Source organism: Portunus trituberculatus, chromosome 22, assembly GCF_017591435.1.
Source record: "Portunus trituberculatus isolate SZX2019 chromosome 22, ASM1759143v1, whole genome shotgun sequence".
In the NCBI taxonomy this organism is placed as follows: Eukaryota; Metazoa; Arthropoda; class Malacostraca; order Decapoda; family Portunidae; genus Portunus; species Portunus trituberculatus.
In genome coordinates this window covers 8,015,849-8,034,974 of record NC_059276.1, presented here as the reverse complement: position 1 = coordinate 8,034,974, position 19,126 = coordinate 8,015,849, and the positions used below count along the sequence as shown (strand labels likewise).

At 39.8% G+C, this 19,126-nt stretch overlaps 1 protein-coding gene across 1 annotated transcript; it reads left to right on the top strand.

Annotated features, from left to right (window-relative positions):
• Positions 1-432: 432 nt before the first annotated feature.
• LOC123507417 (kinesin heavy chain-like) lies at positions 433-16,662 on the top strand. Its single transcript, XM_045260251.1, has 19 exons — positions 433-883; positions 2,755-2,842; positions 3,488-3,715; positions 4,174-4,317; positions 4,487-4,611; positions 4,972-5,225; positions 5,419-5,506; positions 5,643-5,772; positions 7,325-7,485; positions 8,157-8,363; positions 9,019-9,168; positions 9,531-9,797; positions 10,116-10,241; positions 10,405-10,542; positions 10,850-11,005; positions 11,544-11,732; positions 12,103-12,238; positions 12,368-12,487; positions 13,219-16,662. The coding sequence occupies exons 1-19, from the start codon at positions 734-736 to the stop codon at positions 13,230-13,232; spliced, it is 2,871 nt and encodes a 956-aa protein (XP_045116186.1). The 5' UTR covers positions 433-733; the 3' UTR covers positions 13,233-16,662.
• Positions 16,663-19,126: the final 2,464 nt, after the last annotated feature.

Below are 19,126 nucleotides of genomic sequence, written 5' to 3'. Positions count from 1 at the left end.
AAGCAAGAACAATAAGTCTGGAGTAATGAAATAGGAAGACTGCTGTGAATGAGTATGGAGTGCCTGGTGAAAATTGAGGTTAAATTCCTTCAGCAACTTAGTTAATCTAGAAATAACTCTTCAGACTGGTAAGCAATGTATGGTAAGTGAAGGAAATGGAGAATGGTGTACTGCAAGGTGGAGATATATCCTTTGAAATATTTGGATATTTTGCAATAGACTAAACTGGAGTAAGCATTATGTAATTCGAGTGGCCATTTAACTCCTTAAAAACGCTTCATTACTCGTATCTCATGACGTAATCCTTCCATCCCATCTCCCTCCACAACCTCACAGGAAGTCAGGGTGAGCAATGGTTATAAAAAGGAATGTCGAGCACGTGGGATTTAAAATACGCGGTGGAGTGACTCACACCTTCCTGAGTGTTTCCTCCCATGATGCACCGCGAGATAAAATGGCGGCGTGAGGACTGAGAACACCTTTCCTCGGGCGTTCTGGACAAATTTAATACCGTGTGTCCAGATATTTAATAGTGTAACCGGCGCGATACCACGAGAGACCGCCCCGCCTGTCCCTGGAAGATCTCCGTCGAGGGTCCGCTGAGAGCACCGCCGCGACCACCGTGACTGGAGGCGGGTGACGGGGTGACGGGATCCACCCAAACACAGCTGACTGCACAATATAATGACGGGCTGATAACTTAGTGCTGCACAGTCGTCCCAGAACCGCCAGAATGTCCGGGGAGCCAATAGATAAGGGGAATGAGGACTCCATTAAGGTGGTGGCCAGGTTCCGGCCCCTCAATGACTCCGAGGAACGGGCTGGGTCAAAGTTCATCGTTACATTCCCACAAAACAAAGATGACCAGCTAGTCAGCATTGGGGTGAGTGTCTCCTGGCGGCCCTGGGAAGTGTTTGGGGCTATGTGTCTTTGTTTCTGTGTGTCTGGGGTGCCCTAGTTTGGGGGAGGGGGTTTCCTGACCTTTGTGTGTGGCAGGGGAGGGGAGGACCTGTGTGGGTGGAGCCGGGTATTTTCTCTGTGTGGGTGGGTAGGGGGTCTTTCCGTCTGGCTGGGGGAGATACCATCATGTCCTTGTTTTATGGGGAGGTCATCGTCCATACAGGTAGAGAGGGGTGTGGGTATGGACAGCGAGAAAGGTGATGGAGGGGGAGGGGAGGGTTATCGTGAGCTTTCATGGTGGGGTGTTGGGGGGGTAAAGGAAAGGGAAGTGGTTTTGTTGACCTTGTTGCCTTTTACAGGAATGGAGGAGGCTTCACGACCTTAATCCAAGATTCCAGGCCATGTCTCAGAATGAAATATATTTCTCTATGTATCTTATCACATGTTTGATGAAAGATGTATGTTCCTGTAGTCCTTTAGTTCATGCATGGTGGTAATTATTGATATCTTTCCTCCTTTCCAGAAAATAGCATTATAATTATTTACACCTAAAGGTTTAATTAATTTGATATATCTTACAGGGGTATTACATATTAAGGAAGGTGTAGGTGAGATCCTTAGTGTTATTGATCAGGGCAGGATAGCATAATTAACAGCAGGTGTAAACTTCATTACAGATAGATTGTAAAAGGAGGTATAGATGGATATTACTGGTCAGAAGAGTGATAGATAACCAGGATAGACACATTCCTCAGGTTGGTTGAAGTTAAGAGTTATTATGGAGCTTTAAAAAAAAAAACATTGGGTACATTTATGGTGAGGGATGACAGAGCAACAGGTTAACTGTATGTTTTATGCAGCATCTGTTGTGTAATTCAACCAGTGTCTTGCAGCTTGCCTTATGTTCCTGTGTTTTCACTGAATTTTTAATAGGTAGTTCAGCAATGGTTGTGGGGAAGGACAAAACAATCACACTATATCCCTCTGTGTATAGAGAACTGGTTTCTTGCCCCAGCCGTATCTGGGAAAACTTTTGTGTAGGAGGGTATTTCCAAGTACTGCCTTTGAAGAACCAGATTTGTTTTATTACATGCACATATGGTGTTAATGTGTTAAGAAAACTTTATTTATTTATTTTTTTTGCTTTAATGATTTAACAAGACATGACATCCGTGACTGCCTTTATCTTAGTATTACTCAATTAGCATTAAGTCATACATGCACATTAGACATTTAGAATAAAAGATTATCCAAAATTTCTCTGTTTGTGGCCATGGAGTTTGTAAGAGTGGCAAGCCTTAAAAGATCTGTGAGTGCATTGCTTGCCACATCTCAAGGACAAGCTGATGCATATATCAGCTGGTACCATCCTGACGCTGTTGTGCTTCTTGTTCACACTGCTAACTGCTGACTGAGTGTTGTATTCTTCCTAAAATGTAGAAATGCCTGAAATGAAATGTAAATGTTACTTTATTACACTTAAATGAGAAATAGGTACAGTTATGGGGTCTTGGTGGTAATAGAAGTAGTAATAATTGTATAATGGTAATACAATAATAGTTAGAGTAGTAGTAGTAGTAGTAGTAGTAGCAGCAGCAGTAGTAGTTGTAATAGTACATGGTATAATAGCAGGCTTGGTGAAATGTACTTTGTTAACATCTACCTTTTCTTTTGTGTATACATAATTTTTACACAAGAATCTTATTGCAGTGTCTCAAAATAACAAATAGGTGAATGGGTAAATGTTAAACTTTTCACCCATTCACTGCACAGTCCATTTATTTCCTTATAGACACTTCACATTTTCACCATCAGCTTTCCTCTCCTGTAATGAACTTTCTCTTTCTCCAACAGGGAAAAGTGTACCAGTTTGACAGTATCCTGAAGCCCAATGTTACCCAGGAGAAAGTTTACAATACAGCTGCCAAAGATATTGTTAAAGGTAAAGCTGAGTTGTGTCCATTGTGTTGGCTGAGATAGGACAGCCAGATGATACCAGCACAGTGACTTGCATATATCTAGTTCCTCAGTCTTCCTTGTAAACTACGCTAATAATAGATTTTCTCCCTCCGTCTGTTGAAATTGATGTTAGTTTTCATAATATTGCATCTGAGACATCTTATGGTATGATATATTGGGTTTAAAGAATTGTTACATGTCATTCTTGTTTTTTAATATGATTCTAAGGTTTTTGGATCATGTTTAAGGACTCAGCTTTCTGTTCTAGTCACATTATATTTTCTTTTAACTATTTAAGCTTTGGTATTGTTGTAGTGATTTTAGTTTGCTGTTTATTAAGTCTTGTTTTCATTTTATACTCATCATCAAGTCTTGTGTCTTGATTTGAACTATTTTATCAGGTTTTAATTTCATGCTGTTTATCTAAGCACTGTGTTTGAGTGTTATGCTGTTTATCAAGCCCGGTGTTTTGATTTGGTGTTTTGATTTTATGCGGTGTGTGAAGTCTGTTTTAATTTCATGCTGTAGATCAAGTTTTGTATTTTAATTTTATGCTGTTAATGTAGTATTGTGATGCTTAATGGTGTTCCTGTGAGTGCCTTACAAAGCTGCCTTGGTGATGTTACAGATGTGCTCAACGGCTACAATGGAACCATCTTTGCCTACGGTCAGACGTCCTCAGGGAAGACACACACCATGGAGGGAGTCATTGGTGACCCCAACCTTCAAGGCATCATCCCTCGCATCATCAGTGACATCTTCAACCATATCTATAACATGGAGGAGAACCTGGAATTCCATATCAAAGTCTCCTACTTTGAAATCTACATGGACAAGATTCGAGATTTGTTAGATGGTAAGGCACTTTTTTTGTTCTCTGTTATGAAAGATGTATAAGTATGTAGGGTGGCTAATTTGATTCAGTAACTTATTTTATTGATATGTCAGAAAATTATGTTATCAGATTAGACAAAGTTTTTATCCTCATCTTTAAACAAACCCTTATCAAAGTAAGTGTGGGAAACATGATGTCACTCATGCTACAAAAAACTTGTTGAATTAATGTTTTATAATGTTTTTGTAATTCATTTATTCAATTGATTATTATTATTTTTTTTTTTTTGTGTAGATGTTATAGAATGCTGCAAAGAATTTCAATAAAATTCCTTTAATTTAAGGTTTTATATACAGATACTACCTTACTTTGTTAGGCATGTCAATTACAATGAATTTTCTTGTAACTGTAATTATTATGAGGTTTGTTTTAGTTTTTCTTCATTATCCTGAGTTGTGTACCCTGTGTTTGCCTCACAGTGTCCAAAGTGAACCTGGCTGTGCATGAGGACAAGAACAGGGTGCCGTTCGTCAAGGGTGCCACCGAGCGGTTTGTGTCTTCGCCAGAGGAGGTGTTTGAGGTCATTGAGCTGGGCAAGAGTAATCGACATGTTGCTGTCACAAGTAAGTCTTGCTTCTCTAAATGTGAAGAGAAAGGCCAAAATTTTCTTAATTTTTAATTTTTTAATTTTTAATTTTTAATTTTTTTTTTTTTATGATAAGAAGGTTTGTTGTTTGTTTTTTGGCATATTTTGAGTTGTACTAAGACTAAGATAATATCCTTCACTTCCAGACATGAATGAACACAGTTCCAGAAGTCATAGTGTCTTTTTAATTCAAGTTAAGCAGGAGAATATAGAATCACAAAAGAAACTTTTGGGTAAACTTTATCTGGTGGACTTGGCTGGTAGTGAGAAGGTAAGTGCTGCTGGCTGTGTGTGTGTGTGTGTGTGTGTGTGTGTGTGTGTGTGTGTGTGTGTGTGTGTCAGGCTGCAGTAGACTGTGTGTGCTTGATTTTTCTAGTTGTTGATGTTAATGAACTTCTTAATTTTTTGTCATGTTTTGAATTAGAAAACTTATTTAAAGTAAAGTTAATAGATAAGTTTTGTGAGTATCAGATATATTATTGGTTCTGGCAACATTTATTTCCAAGCTGTATTTCCTGTTAGTAAAATATGAACTATGTTAACTTTTAAGGAGCTACACTGTTGCATGACTAGTGAGGTAAGGATTGATGTGTCAGTAGTCTCACTCTTGGTTACTCTCTTATCACAACAGGTAAGTAAAACAGGTGCTGAGGGGTCAGTTCTGGATGAGGCCAAGAACATCAACAAGTCCCTGTCTGCTCTGGGTAATGTGATCTCCGCTCTCGCTGATGCCACCAAGACTCACGTCCCTTACCGAGATTCTAAACTGACTCGAATCCTTCAGGAGTCTCTTGGAGGCAATGCACGAACAACTATAGTCATTTGTTGCTCCCCCGCGTCTTTCAATGAGCCCGAGACCAAGTCCACCCTCGACTTTGGCAAGAGGTGAGTGCAGGAGGGAAAAGGTTCATATAGTGTAGGTTTTTGTAGCATTTGATATATTATGTCTAGAATTTCCATGAGTTTTGATGATTAATTTGGATTTATAGCAAGGGACTGAGATAAGAGAAGGATACGAAAGTTAAATTGTTATGTTATATATGAACTAGTGTTTGAAATAGTGTGTTTTCCTCTACAGAGCCAAGACTGTGAAGAACGTCGTGACAGTGAACGAGGAACTCACCGCAGAGGAGTGGAAGCGACGTTATGAGAAGGAGAAGGACAAGGTGAGAAGAGACTTAGTTGTAGTAGAAGTGGAAGTATAATGAGAATTTGTAGTGAATCTGTATTTTTATTCTTTTGAGCAAGATGAATGTGAATGTGCATGGGTGTTGTGTCTGCATATTTGTCAATGTTACACAGGTGGCGAAGCTCAAGGCCCAGCTGGAGAAGATGGACCGGGAGCTGGGTCGGTGGCGTGCTGGAGAGTCGGTGAGCACAGACGAGCAGGTGGCTATTGACATGGATGCCTCCACCACCTCACAGCAGCTCAGTAAGTCTCTGTCTGGGAAATGAATGTGTAGTACAGCTTTTTTCTTTTTCTTTTTTCTCTCAATCCCTTCAGTACTGGGACACATTTTCACCCTGGGGTTTGTGTATGATTGGACCATTTAATTGACATTAGGTAGGGTCTATGGAGGTGAGAAGATTAATGGCCAGAGTCTTCACTATTTAAATCCCCAACATAAGTTGCCGAAGCTTTATAAAGCAGGGTTGGAAAAAAGGTGTTTTTTTTCTTTTAAAACCCAACCCACTGGGTTTTATTGTTTTTGGAGAGTTTTATCATTTGTCTTGTTTTTTGTGTATTCAATATATTTAAATGTAAATTAGTTTAAATAACCAATTAAAAAATAATTTAGAGTGAAACAAGGTTTTAAGTGTTATGAGGGACACACTTGTTTGTCACATTGATACAAATTGGTCTGCTTGGAAACTTGGACAAAGTCTGGGGTGACTTGTACTGTACAGGACATAAACAGGTCTGGCTTGCTTATCACTGACTCATACACTTCAGTATCTTGTCTCTAATGTGCTTGAAAGTGACTAGTTATAAGATCAGATCCACAGGCCACAACATTAACACCAGAGGGTCAGAACAGTGTCAATAAGAAAGTCAAAATGCCTATTGATAGTGGAAGAAAAAAAGCCCAAAAATGGAGTTTAGTAGATGTTTTAGAAAATTATGAACAAAAAGCAGCCTCAAAATGCACCAACCAAAAAATTAGTGCCAAAATTGAAAGAGTAAGAATTCACATCCAAAAATGTCCAAAGAAGAGAGATCATTATAAGAGAAAGGCAGGTGAGTACCAAGAGTTGCTGATCACTATTCAGTATTGTGAGTTTTTTTTAATGTAACGAAGCTCAATATTAACTTGTTGAACGGGTGATTATCTTACCAATTCACTATAATATGATTAATGTGTTATTTAAAAGCTATTTGTTGAACGGGTGATTATCTTACCAATTCACTATAATATGATTAATGTGTTATTTAAAAGGTATTTTGTTCAGATGAATGGGGAGCTCTCCATAACTCAATAATGAAAACCTTGAAAATGTTAGTTACATCAGTGCTCAAACATCTTTAAGGTATAAAACTAAATGTTCATATGCAAAACCCCTGAAGAACCCACTTTGCCTGTTTTTTTTTGTGGGGGGGGGCAGGCAGGGAGGGTTGGGTGGTTTTTTTTTAATGTCAACCATGTTATAAGGTCATCAAACAGTAAACAGAAGGAATATGAAAATGCATCATAGTACTGAAGGGGTTGATGGTCTGCTAAGGGATATTTACTTTTAATATTTATATACTGGATGTGTGATGTATGGTGGTGTCAGTGAGGGTGGCTAAAAAAAAAGTTAAGAGGGACTACATAAAGAGACTTAGGAGAACAAGAGATAAGGAAGTCAGATTTGAGAAGAGGTAGAAGACAAATTTGAAGATTAACCAGAGAGAGTCAGCAACACTCTATGAATCTAAAAGCTGGAAAACAAGAAGATTATTCCCCCATGCATCCCATAGTGAGATGAAATATTTGCCATTCCAGGTCAGGTGTTGTCCGTCCCTATTTCTGTGGACGGAGATGCAGCTGAGTGGGCGAGAGAGAGGGAGCGTCTCTATCAGAACCTGGACGAGAAGGATGATGAGATTAACCACCAATCACAGCTGGTGGAAAAACTGAAGGAGCAGATGCTGGAACAGGAAGAGGTGTGTGTTCTTGCCTGAGGATAATTGTACACTTGAGTTTTGCCTTTCAGTGTCATTTCACCATAAGGTATTTTTGCCATACACACACTTGCAGTATATTTCACTAACCTAATGCTCTTTTTATGTAATGACTTCAAGCTTTGTGACTTCGAGAGCAACCACACAGTTTGTCTTCAGTATTATTTGACCGTCTTCAGTCTTTGAAGGTTTTTGGCATACCACAGCATCCAATACCACTAAGTAATGCTATTTTATGTATTGACTTCAAGTTTATGTCCTTAAAAGTATCCACACTTTCCATAGTATATTCCACAAAACTAATGCTATTTCATATATTGACTTGAAGCTTCATGTCCTTAAAAGTAACCACACTGACCATAATATATTCCATTAAACTGGTACTATTTTATGTATTGGCTTCAAGGTTCATGCCTTTAACCCCTTCACTATTGGGACACATTTTTTACCTTGAGTTTGGGATGTGATTAGACAATTTTATTTACATCAGGAAGGATCTATGAAAGTCAGAAGATTAATTCCCTATCTTCTTTATTTTAATCCTCACATAAGTTTCTGAAGCTGTATAAAATCACCATATGATAAGCAGAATTAAAATGAAAACATACCCTGGTACTGAAGGGATTAAAAGTAACCACACTGTTCCTATCCAGCTGATATCATCCACGCGGAGAGACTATGAAATGCTGCAGTCTGAGATGACACGGCTTACCAATGAGAATGAGAAGGCCAAGGAGGAGGTGAAGGAGGTGCTGCAGGCCCTGGAGGAGCTGGCGGTGAACTACGACCAGAAAACAGAGGAGGTGGAGCGCAAGGGCAAGGAGAACGAGACCATGGCAGAGGAACTTAACCAGAAACAGGTACTTTGTGCTCATCTTTTCTTTATTTGATTGACTCTATTCTTTTATTATTTTTTTCTAGCATGGCAATCTTGTTTAGTATTCATAGATTTAGTGAATATCAATTACTTTAGTATTTAAGTAAGATTATTCTGCTTCTTTATTTTTGTTTCGTATATTGTTTATTGTGTATTAATTTTCACTATATCAAATTTGTTTAATGTTCATTGGTAAGTTATTGAAGTTATAGAACATTGTCATTATTTCTTCTATGTTGTAAATGGCAACTAAAACAGATGGAGAGGGACTAAGAGGCATCATCCTTTATATTTTTATCCCTGTAAGATGATATTATTGTTTAGTGAGAATAGTATTAGTTCCTTTTACCTATACGATCATACTTAGGAAAGATTTGAGTGGGTATTGGCTTTGTCAGGTAGTGAGAAACTGTCAAGAGCTCCTCCTCCTCTTCCTCTTCTGCTTCCTCCTCTTCCTCTTTCTCCTCTATCTAAGAACCACAGTCATTGTTGCCTTATAAACATCTTGCTATTTCCATTTCAGTGTTAGAAAAAATACAACTTTCTGTTCCTCTATATCTGCTTGAGTAATTGTTTTATCCTTTCCCTATGACAACTCCTGTTCCTGGCAGTAATAATGACACCTCACCCCTGTTCAGGTCGCTCTCACCTCCGCCACATCAGAACTCCAAACTGTGAAGGACTCTCAGCTACACCAGAAGAAACGTATCAATGAAATGCTCGTGTCTCTCCTCAAGGATCTCAATGAAGTGGGCACCATCATTGGCACTTCCAATGATGCCATGAAGGTAAAATGTTTGCGAGTTTTGTTTGTTTAGGGTTGGCATGTGTGTGTGTGTGTGTGTGTGTGTGTGTGTGTGTGTGTGTGTGTGTGTATATGTATTTACCTAGTTGTATATTACAAGGTTCTAGTGGGGCTCATAGTGATCTGTCTCCATATCTACATTTATCCAACATTTCCTTAAATTTGTGTGCACTTTCTGTTGCTACAATCTCCTTATTCAATATGTGTGTGTGTGTGTTTATGTGTGTGTACGTGTTTGTGTGTGTGCAGAATAGCAAGGTATAGTAGATTAAATGTGTTGGTATTATTTGCATGTTTTTTAACAACAACAGCAAGAACAACACATAATTCTTTTCCTCTTCTCAGAATCTTGGAGACGTAGAGGGCAAGGTGGAGGAGGAGTTCACTGTAGCCCGCCTGTACATCTCCAAGATGCGGTCCGAGGTGAAGAACCTGGTCCAGCGGTGCACCACCCTGGAGACCAAACAGACAGACCTCAACACCCTCATGGAGGAGAGGGAGAAGGAGCTGAATGAGGGCCGTCTCCTGCTGACCCAACACGAGGCCAAGATGAAGTCCCTCACCCACACCATGAAGGAGGCCGAGAGCAAGAAGAGAAGCCTTGAGGAACAGGTCAGAGATTACAGGACTCGGACAACAAACAGCAGAAGATTTTTAGATCCATTTTATGCAATTTAATTGATACTTAACACTAATGACATAAAACAGACAACACATAATACAGAGATTTTACAATTTTGTTTGTTGTAATAGATTTTGAGTCTACTTATTGCATACATACAGAAATTAATTTTTACCATGTATTGAGGTCGTAAATGTTCTTGGACTTATTTTAGATTGGTATTAAAAGTACAATATGTAAAACAGTTGAGGTAACAAACATAAGAGGTCCATCCTATCATGATTTACTGATGTGGGATGTGGTTGCAGGTGGACACACTGAATGAGGAGGTGGCTCGCTTCAAGGCTGTGTCCAGAGTGTCTGACCAGGACGGCCACATGAAGGACGCCTTGGAGAAACAGATTGAAGAGCACAGAGAGCTGCACCAGAAGCAGGTAAAATGTCATGATATTGGCACAGACAAGGCTTGGGAGACTCGATTACTCTGCTCTGCTCTGATTGACTGTAGAGCTAAGTGTGTGAAGAAGAGTTGCCTTTACTGTCAAGAATAGGTGTCAGTGGAGATTAGACAAGGCTAACATCTGTTCTCCCTCACAGCTGGCGGCACTGAGAGATGAGATCACAGCCAAGCAGCAGAAGATAGAGGAGCTGAGTGATGAAAACCAGAAGAGAGCTGTGACTGAGGAGCAGCTCAAGGCCGACCATGAGAAGCTCAAAGCTGAGGTGGCAGAGAAGGTGAGTGAGGAGTGCTATCACAAACACCCTTGGTTACCCTTGTCTGTCATTGCCTGGGAGTTCAGATCTTGTTGGAATTAAACTTGTATATTTGAAACTAGTAGTGATTTTTATTTGATTAACTCTGAAATGTCATTATCATTTAGTTTTACTTAAATTTTTTTGTGTAATTTAATATTGTCACTTGTCATCCCTCCATTCTGGTTTTAAAAGTATTTCTCTGATGTATTTATGTGAGTGCATTTCTTTGGGTTGGTAGTTAATTAACTCCCTCCTTACCTCAACACTTATCTCTCTCCTCACCCAGACTGCCAAGTTGGCTGAACTAACTGTAGTCCATGAGCGCAAGGAGCAGGCCCGGCAGGATCTCAAGGGGCTGGAGGAGACAGTGGCCAAGGAGCTGCAGACGCTACACAACCTTCGCAAGCTGTTTGTGCAGGACCTCCAGACCAGAGTGAAGAAGGTGAGATGGATGCAGGAATGTCTTGAGGATAAGATAAAGGACAATTACTTTTTGACAATCCTAAGGATATGAGAGAAGAAAGAAATAGTGTATGAAATGTGGAAGAGAGAAAGTCAGTGCAAGGACTTCATACACAGAGCAGAACAAAAAGATAAGAAACAACATCAGGGAAGTGCCGATACAAAGGCCAAGCTTTCTGTCCTACACCTGACCTGATGTGACCAGTGGCCCAGTGTTGTGTTTTTAGATTGGTTATTAGAGCTTTATTCTATTTATTATTGGGAAAAAATGGAAAATGGTGTATGTTATTGAGTTCTGATGATCTCTTAAGCTGTTTTGAGGGTATTTTCTCCTTCACATATATGGAAGTTGAAGTTTTGAAATACATGGGAATTTTTTATATTTGATTGACATGGAATAAAATGTCTTGGAATTTGCTTCTATTTTACATGTATAAGCCATCATTATTTTTTAGTTGAAGGTTCTTATATTCAATTTTGTATCTGCATCACTAAGGCCTTGTTTCCTCCTGTGACAGTCTGCTTCAGGAGAGGAGAGTGATGAGTCTGGTGGGTCACTTGCACAGAAGCAGAAGATTCAGTTCCTTGAAAACAATCTGGATCAGCTGACCAAGGTACACAAGCAGCTAGTGAGGGACAATGCCGACCTGCGCTGTGAACTCCCCAAGCTGGAGAAGAGACTGAGAGCCACTATGGAGCGGGTCAAGGTGAGATGCACGCACAGGTTATGTTGGGTCATGTGAGAAGCCGGGACTGTTCTGGATTTAGTTGTTTTCCTCTTGTGTTTCTCACCACCATGCCTCAATTTGAAAGAAAGAACAGTCATCACATCTAGTTATTTAATTTAGTGAAGTGTTGCTATTCATGTTTTCCTCCCAATAAAGTTGCAGATGTGTGCTCAGGATGTTTTAGGAGTGTTATGTATTGTAATCTATTGTCTTGGCTTATTAGAATCACCTTAATGTTTCTTTGCCTTTCCTTTCAACACAATGGAGTGGTGTCCTGTGGAAGTCTGTCACCATAGTAATTTATACCTGAGTGTTGATTGATTGTAATGGAATCAATTTTTCCCCTTAGGCCTTGGAGACAGCCCTGAAGGAGGCCAAGGAGGGGGCCATGAAGGACCGCAAGAGGTACCAGCAGGAGGTGGACCGCATCAAGGAGGCTGTGCGGCAGAAGAACCTCCAGCGCAGGGGAACCACTGCTCAGATTGGTAAGCTCCTGCAGAAGTCCATGCTTGATTCCTCAACACCATATGATATTTCCAGCCATTGAGTTGAAGTAATGGGAAAGTTGTAACATATCATATCCACACTTATCCATTTTTATCTCTTCCCCTCAGCCAAGCCCATCCGAGCAGGACATGCACCCCAGGCCAACCACGCACCCACCCCAGTCATCCGCGGCGGCATGCAGCCCTACCAGCCCCCCGCAGCCCAGCGGCGTTCCATGGGCCGCATGGGTGAGTTGTGTTGTGACTCCTCCTCCTTCAGAGAAAAGTGTTGATTTCCTTGCGTCCGTCTTGTCCCCTCTCCTTGATTGTGTGGTTGTCAGACATTTGTAAACAATAGTTTGGGGAAATTGTGTTATTTTTTGTTGGTATTTGTGTGTGCTCATTCCTCAGCAGAAGCATGGTTGTGGCTCTAGTTCATCTGTGATTCATTGCTCAGGTTCATCATCACCTCATCATTTCATTTGGTATGTACTACTTACACAGTTTGAAGTACTAATTTTAATCTCATTGGGCAAAGGAAGTGAATCATGTACCTATAATTGCAGTTTCACTCTGTAGTGGTTTGATAAATTTACACCATTTTGTTTGATATTCCTTGGTGTCCTGCATCACGGCTGTGGTGCCTGGCGGTGCAGGGACAGTGTTAGTTAGGGAGGTGTTGCCTGCAGCAGTGAGAGGGAGGATGTGCTAGTAGTGCACCATCTCCTCCATTTCATTCTCATAGTGTTGCCTTTTTCCTTCTTTTCATTTGAGTGTCTAGTTCTGTTCAGTTTGTTTTCAAGATTGTGACCTACTTCTCTGTCTTGTGACCTTATTGATCAAATATTGCTATTTAAAACAAAATCTGTCTTATATTTCATATATATGTGTGTAATATCTAAAGGGAAATGTTCTGTTTAGTTATTTTAAGTCTAGAAATGAGAATTTTCTTAATTGATTGTTTTTTCCTTTTCTTTCAGATACATCCAGTTAAACTCATTAGAGTTTTTCCACGTTCCTGGGAAAGATCATATAAATTATTATATTAAAGCTATCCTGCAGCATGTTACCAATTGAAACTACCATTTGATTTTTGCACCCACAGAAGAAACTTGTTAAGTCTGTTACTTGGTGAAGGCAGTTATAGGATAGAGGGAAGGCAAGCATAGCAACAACCCATCTTAGAGCCTCCAGCCACCTCGCTGCCCAGGCTGTAATTTGAGTTATAGATATGGTAATGTTTTTTCATTTTTGTACCCGTTATAGTGTTTCTTACAATTTGAGATTAGATTTTGGTGCCCTCGGTTCAGACCTGGTCGATGACACACCAAGAAGATGCTGGGTCTGAAATTCGTATCCCAGATTATCTCATAAGGTTCTTCTCTTGTACTGTTTGGTTATGTGATTTCAGACTTCAAAATTTTGGCTTCACACAAGTACAAATTTAGGCCCTGTGAGAGGAAATTGCTTGTTAACTAAAGTGTCACCTTTTTCACTCACTGGACAATATCATGGAGTCTTCACACGACAGCTTTCACGCCTGTAGTTAGCACAAAGTGAGAGACACGACCAGGACTGCTGTGCATGTAGTCGGCCTGAGTACAGATAATGGTTGAGTGTTGGTGGCGGCCTACCAGGGTAAAAAGTAATTAGTTTTTATCGAGTCCCTTTTTTTAAAAGTATGAATGCCCAAAATGTTTCTTTTGGACCAAAGCAAATTTTCCATTAAGTATGAAAAAGGAATTATGATGGTGACGATGCATGTAAGGCATTAAATCCTTCCCTGTTTTGGTGATAGTTTGGTTTATTTATGATTATCATTTTTTTCTCCCCTGTTTAGATGTGATACAGTGTCTCCTCATTTCACGTCCACGGTAGGTCTTGTTGTACAATATCTGTGACATGCGTCTGTACTATACTGTAAAGTTTCATATCAAGTATTTTACTGGTGATGTGTGGTGGATTCTTTTACACAGTTTTGGAATACAGTGTCTTAGAAGCAGCTGTTAGGAAATGTAGGCAGGTCTCGGTCTTTCAATGTCCATTGTTTGAATTTACAGATTCTTTAAGTACCTATAGCAATATATCTAGCAGAATTTCTTCCTATAATCTTTCAATATGTTTGTGTTGGTAGTTTTTATATACCCATTAAATACCGGTACTTGTTTGTGTGTCTGTGTCACGTTTATTTGTTGGTTTAATCATCTGTGGTTTAGGAAATTCTGTTACCGTTTAAAAACATTGTACACAAAACTGCTCTAGATTTCAGAATGGCTGTTTCTATTGCATATAAATTGGCAGTACAAAAAGATGTGTGTGTGAAAGCAGCATTGGTAACAGTTTTTCACGTGCAAACAACAAAATGTCCATCGCAGATTTTGTTATTGCGGTCAAATGCTCCAAAAAAACACTAGACTGAACAGAGGATGTGTACATAGCTCAGATCTGATGAAATATAATGCTGTGCAGGGTATATAAGAGTAACATGGCAGGTGCAACTCTATGCTGTATTGATGATGTGTCTCTGTGAGGCATGCACTCAGTGATCAGTGATCTGGGAAGTGGGAAAATGAGAGACCATACATACATTCTCAAACGTTTCAGTGTCTTTCCTCGACTACTTTCAACATGCTCCAGTGGGGTTTTCAAGGGTGTTTTTATGATTTTAGTGATAGTTTAACAAGGATTCTGAACCATCCATGGGAAAAACACCCTTGAAAACCTGACTAATCATCTCTGTGGCCTTTGATGATAGTTGGGATGAGGAAGCGAAGCGTCTGAGAATATGGGTCAAGGTCTTGTGCCTCTTGGTGAAGTTTTTCCTCAGAGATGATATATTGTATTTTATGTTACAGTGGAAGAGTTTAGGTTAATCTCTTTCTCTCTCCAGGCAAAGTGTACTCTTTTCCTTGAAGTAGTTGGCTGTGGCACTATCGTCCTGTTCCTCACTGTTAGACCGGCCGTCACTCACACGCTAGGTGGGGTGAGCTCTTTCAGCTTTAAAATGAATAGTTACATAGTGCCCTTTCTATTCTTCACTTCCAAATCATTACTCGTTAGTCATAATTCTCTTGTTGTTCATCTGGTTGTTTTTTTTTTCTGAAATCCATTCCTGGTGGAGATCATTTTCCTCTTCCTAGTACTATTTAATTTGGCTTATTTATTTATTATGTTTTACCGGTAATGTTAAGAACAGGTACAGACGTCACCCACCATTTTGCTGTTGACTTTGGTTTCACCACTCACAAGGGCCGTGGCATAGACCTCAGAGTCACACTTGCAGTACAACATTTGCAAATCACGCGTACACACTTAATGCTTCCCTCACACGCCCTACCATCCATACCATGACCTGATAAGGGAGACGGCTGCCCAGGTACTCTAGAGAAGGGTTGGTGTGCTGGTCCCGCTTCAAGCAGGACCTTTTGTGATTGCTTCATTGCACAGTCAGGGGCAGAAGTCAGTCAACATTCTCCAATTACTTCAACTGTGTTTTTTGTTTACTCTGTCATGTCCTCACTTCTGCTGAGAATCTGTTTGTTGTCAAGAATGGGAGTAAATGAGACAACTCACTAATGAAAAGTTTGCACCAAGTTGTCAGCAAGTAGAGGACTTAAGATTCTAGGAAAATTCTAATAACTGAAAGTGAATGTTGTATGTTGGTTGACTTTTGTCCATAACTGTACATCAAGAACCACTTAACATCATGCACCAGTGAACTTCTTTGTGCTTACTGCAACACTCCCTCAGTACGGTATACTATAAGACAACATGTGTCGAGTGTTGTGGACTCAAGGTGTGCTCGGCTGCATTCTTTGGCTAAGAATACAGTGAGAGTGGCACTGACAACTCGCTCATCACCATGTTATGTAAGGAGTTCTGTCATTCAGTTTTAAGAACAAGTGTGAATGGAAGTTTGGTGTTCCATCATTCAGTTGATAACATTAAGTGAGAATGGAAATAATGTTTTCATTCAGTTATATCAAGTGTGAGTGGAAAGAAGTATTGTGATTCAGTTTCCAATATCAAGTGAGAATGGAAACTTTGATTTATAGCAGATTGTATCATGTTGGTGTGATGAAGATCTTAATGCCCTCAAATTATGTCCAGATGTCCAATATATATTTTTTCCCATTCCATATCAAGATGTCCATTACTCAGTGTAACAAAAATAGTATTACCGAGGCTTTTGTCCCCGATAGAAAGCATATATAGCAATATCTCAACTATCTCACTCCTGACCATTGCAAGGAAGAAAAGGGTAATAATAAATAAAGTCCAGTTTTCCTGTTAAGGGGAATGAACCCAGAAGCCATGTTGTTATTAAAGTATTTTACATTAATAAAGTCAACTGCACTAAGATTGCTGCCTCAGCTTTACGTGCTTGTACGATGGAAAGGTACCACAGTAAAACACTAATTAAATACCTGACCTTTGATTATTCCTTAGTGGTAAGTTTGTTCTTCACCTGTACAGTACGTCTTTAGTCTTGTCTCACATACCTGCCATTTTGTTTCTTAAGTTCATGTTCATTTTTATGTTCCATATTTTGTTCTTTTCAATGATGTTACTTAATCTCAGTAATGTCCCTTTGTGTTCCTCCCCACATTATGTTCCTTACCTGCACCTCTCCTCAGCTGATGTTTCCTTAGTGCATCTTTCCAGCAGGTGTGTTATATTTATCCAGGTAATGGTTGTTACGTGTATTTATGCCAAGGGATAACAAAGGTGGTGCTGACAAGGTCTTTGGGGTTAATTATCAGGATAAGGCAGGAAGTGAAGTGATTTCATATAATTAGTAGACAAAGTTATCAAAGAGAGGGATGAATTATTTGAATAGAGTCGGTGTCAGTGCCTCGAGTGAATAGTAGACCAAGGTAAAAATTAAAATCTCATTCATTTTACCTTGTAGTAGACAACGAAGGATGAACATTCGTATATTTATCATACAATAGTGTAGGTAGTGTAATGTACAGACGGCTCCCTACTTCATGAAGCAGCGCGTCTAACTTAATTCTTAGCTAAAATGATACGGGAACTTTGGGGAACTGCTCGAACCCGGACTCGAACCGTGGCTCGGATTCGAAGCACACTAGCTACTGTAACACGAACAAATACGTGCAATACTCGTATATAATGCTTAATACCACACTCAGAACTGCAACGAAGACTTGAGATTTAAAAAAAGTAGGAACGTCAATGAGTCATGATGTAAGTTTAATGTGCATACTGAAGATGACGTCACACTCCTATCGCTTCAGTTTCAACATGACTCCGACGGGAGCCACACGCTGCTATTACCTAGTGAGTCAGCGGCTTCTCATATATCACTGCTTGACTTTGCGGTGCCAATTAGTGTAAATACTATAACGCTAAACAGTGACTAACGTTAATACAATATGTTTACTTTTCCCTTTTCAGTGATAAGGAAGTGTGTTAACTAGTGGTGGTGTTACGTGCTTCCCGGGATCATGTGTTCCTGGTACTGGCAGCCTCCTGGGAATTTCATCACTTGTAAGTACTGAACCACTTATTCGCTTTTTAACATTATATTTATTATGTCTACTGCTTATTCATGTTATAGGAGTGTGTTGCAGTAATAATATGAGTACATAATTCATTTTCTATGTGAAGGCTGAGGGATAAAACAACGGCAATTCGACCAGGAAAGTGAAAACTACAGAAACTTTACCTCTGGTGGAAATGAAACTATAATACCTTGTGGTCTGGGAGAAAGGCCACCGTCCCTTTAGTTAGCAGTGGCAATGGGAATGCTGTCTAGGAATAAGCCGCTAATAGGACTCTACGTTAGATAATTTCACCGGCTGAGAATGTAAGAGAAGCGTAATAGTAAAGGCATTTGCTCTCACCAGAACGAAAATAAAACCAAATCGTCGAAGTGATCTGTCATAATGAAAAATAAGGGTTATAATAATACATCATGGTACAGTGGAACCATGTTTGCTTTGGGGTCCGAGGGGTCTCCAAGCGCACGGGTTCGAATCCTGTCCACGGTCCGAGTGTAGGTTGGGCTTCCTCACTCTGGGCAATGGTTCCTAGAGGGTGGGCTTTGAGATAGGAGGTACCACAAAAAGCATCCCCTTTAGCCCATAAATTCCCGTGAAAAGCCCACATGGTATAAGTACAAAAAAAAAAAAGAAAAGTAAAATGGATAAACTAGTAGACTGAGACAGAGGAAGGTTAGGCGCTGTCATTGAAACACGTGCGTCATGGTCAACATTTATTGATTTCGTCATGGATAGTTTAGATGATAACTGTGACTGACTGACAGACAGTGGTGGTGGAAACTCACTGGTAATGGGAAACAATGAGAAAATGACTCAGCAGAAACGAAGTCGAGAGAGCAGCAATGGACGCCGCGACCAAGAGAGAGAGAGAGAGAGAGAGAGAGAGAGAGAGAGAGAGAGTTTTAGTGGCCGCGGCGTTCGTGTGGCGTAGGAACTGACAAACTAAGACTTCTACTGCTTCGTCAGGGGTTTATGGAGCTGTGGGGAGGGGAAGGGCCCGGAATGTGGGGTGTGTACAGACAAGCTTCATTTCAATTGATGCGGGCATATCAGAAAGGACTTTTATTCTTTCTTTTTTCATTCTTGAATATAGCCAAACAAATTGTACCTCTCGCGTTGACGATAAATTTAGTTTTGATATTTACGTTTAAAAGTTCTCACTAATATTTGTTCTACACTTGATAAAATTGATAAGGAAGTAGATATATATAGAAATTAATATAAGAATAACATCCAACTATCACTTTTATTAATTATTTTGAGTGTTTTCAGTGGTACTCTTCTCCGTGGCTAGTTTGTACAAGTCAAATATTCATAACTCAAGGTGACACAAGTAACAGAAGTCGTGTTGTGTCTTGAA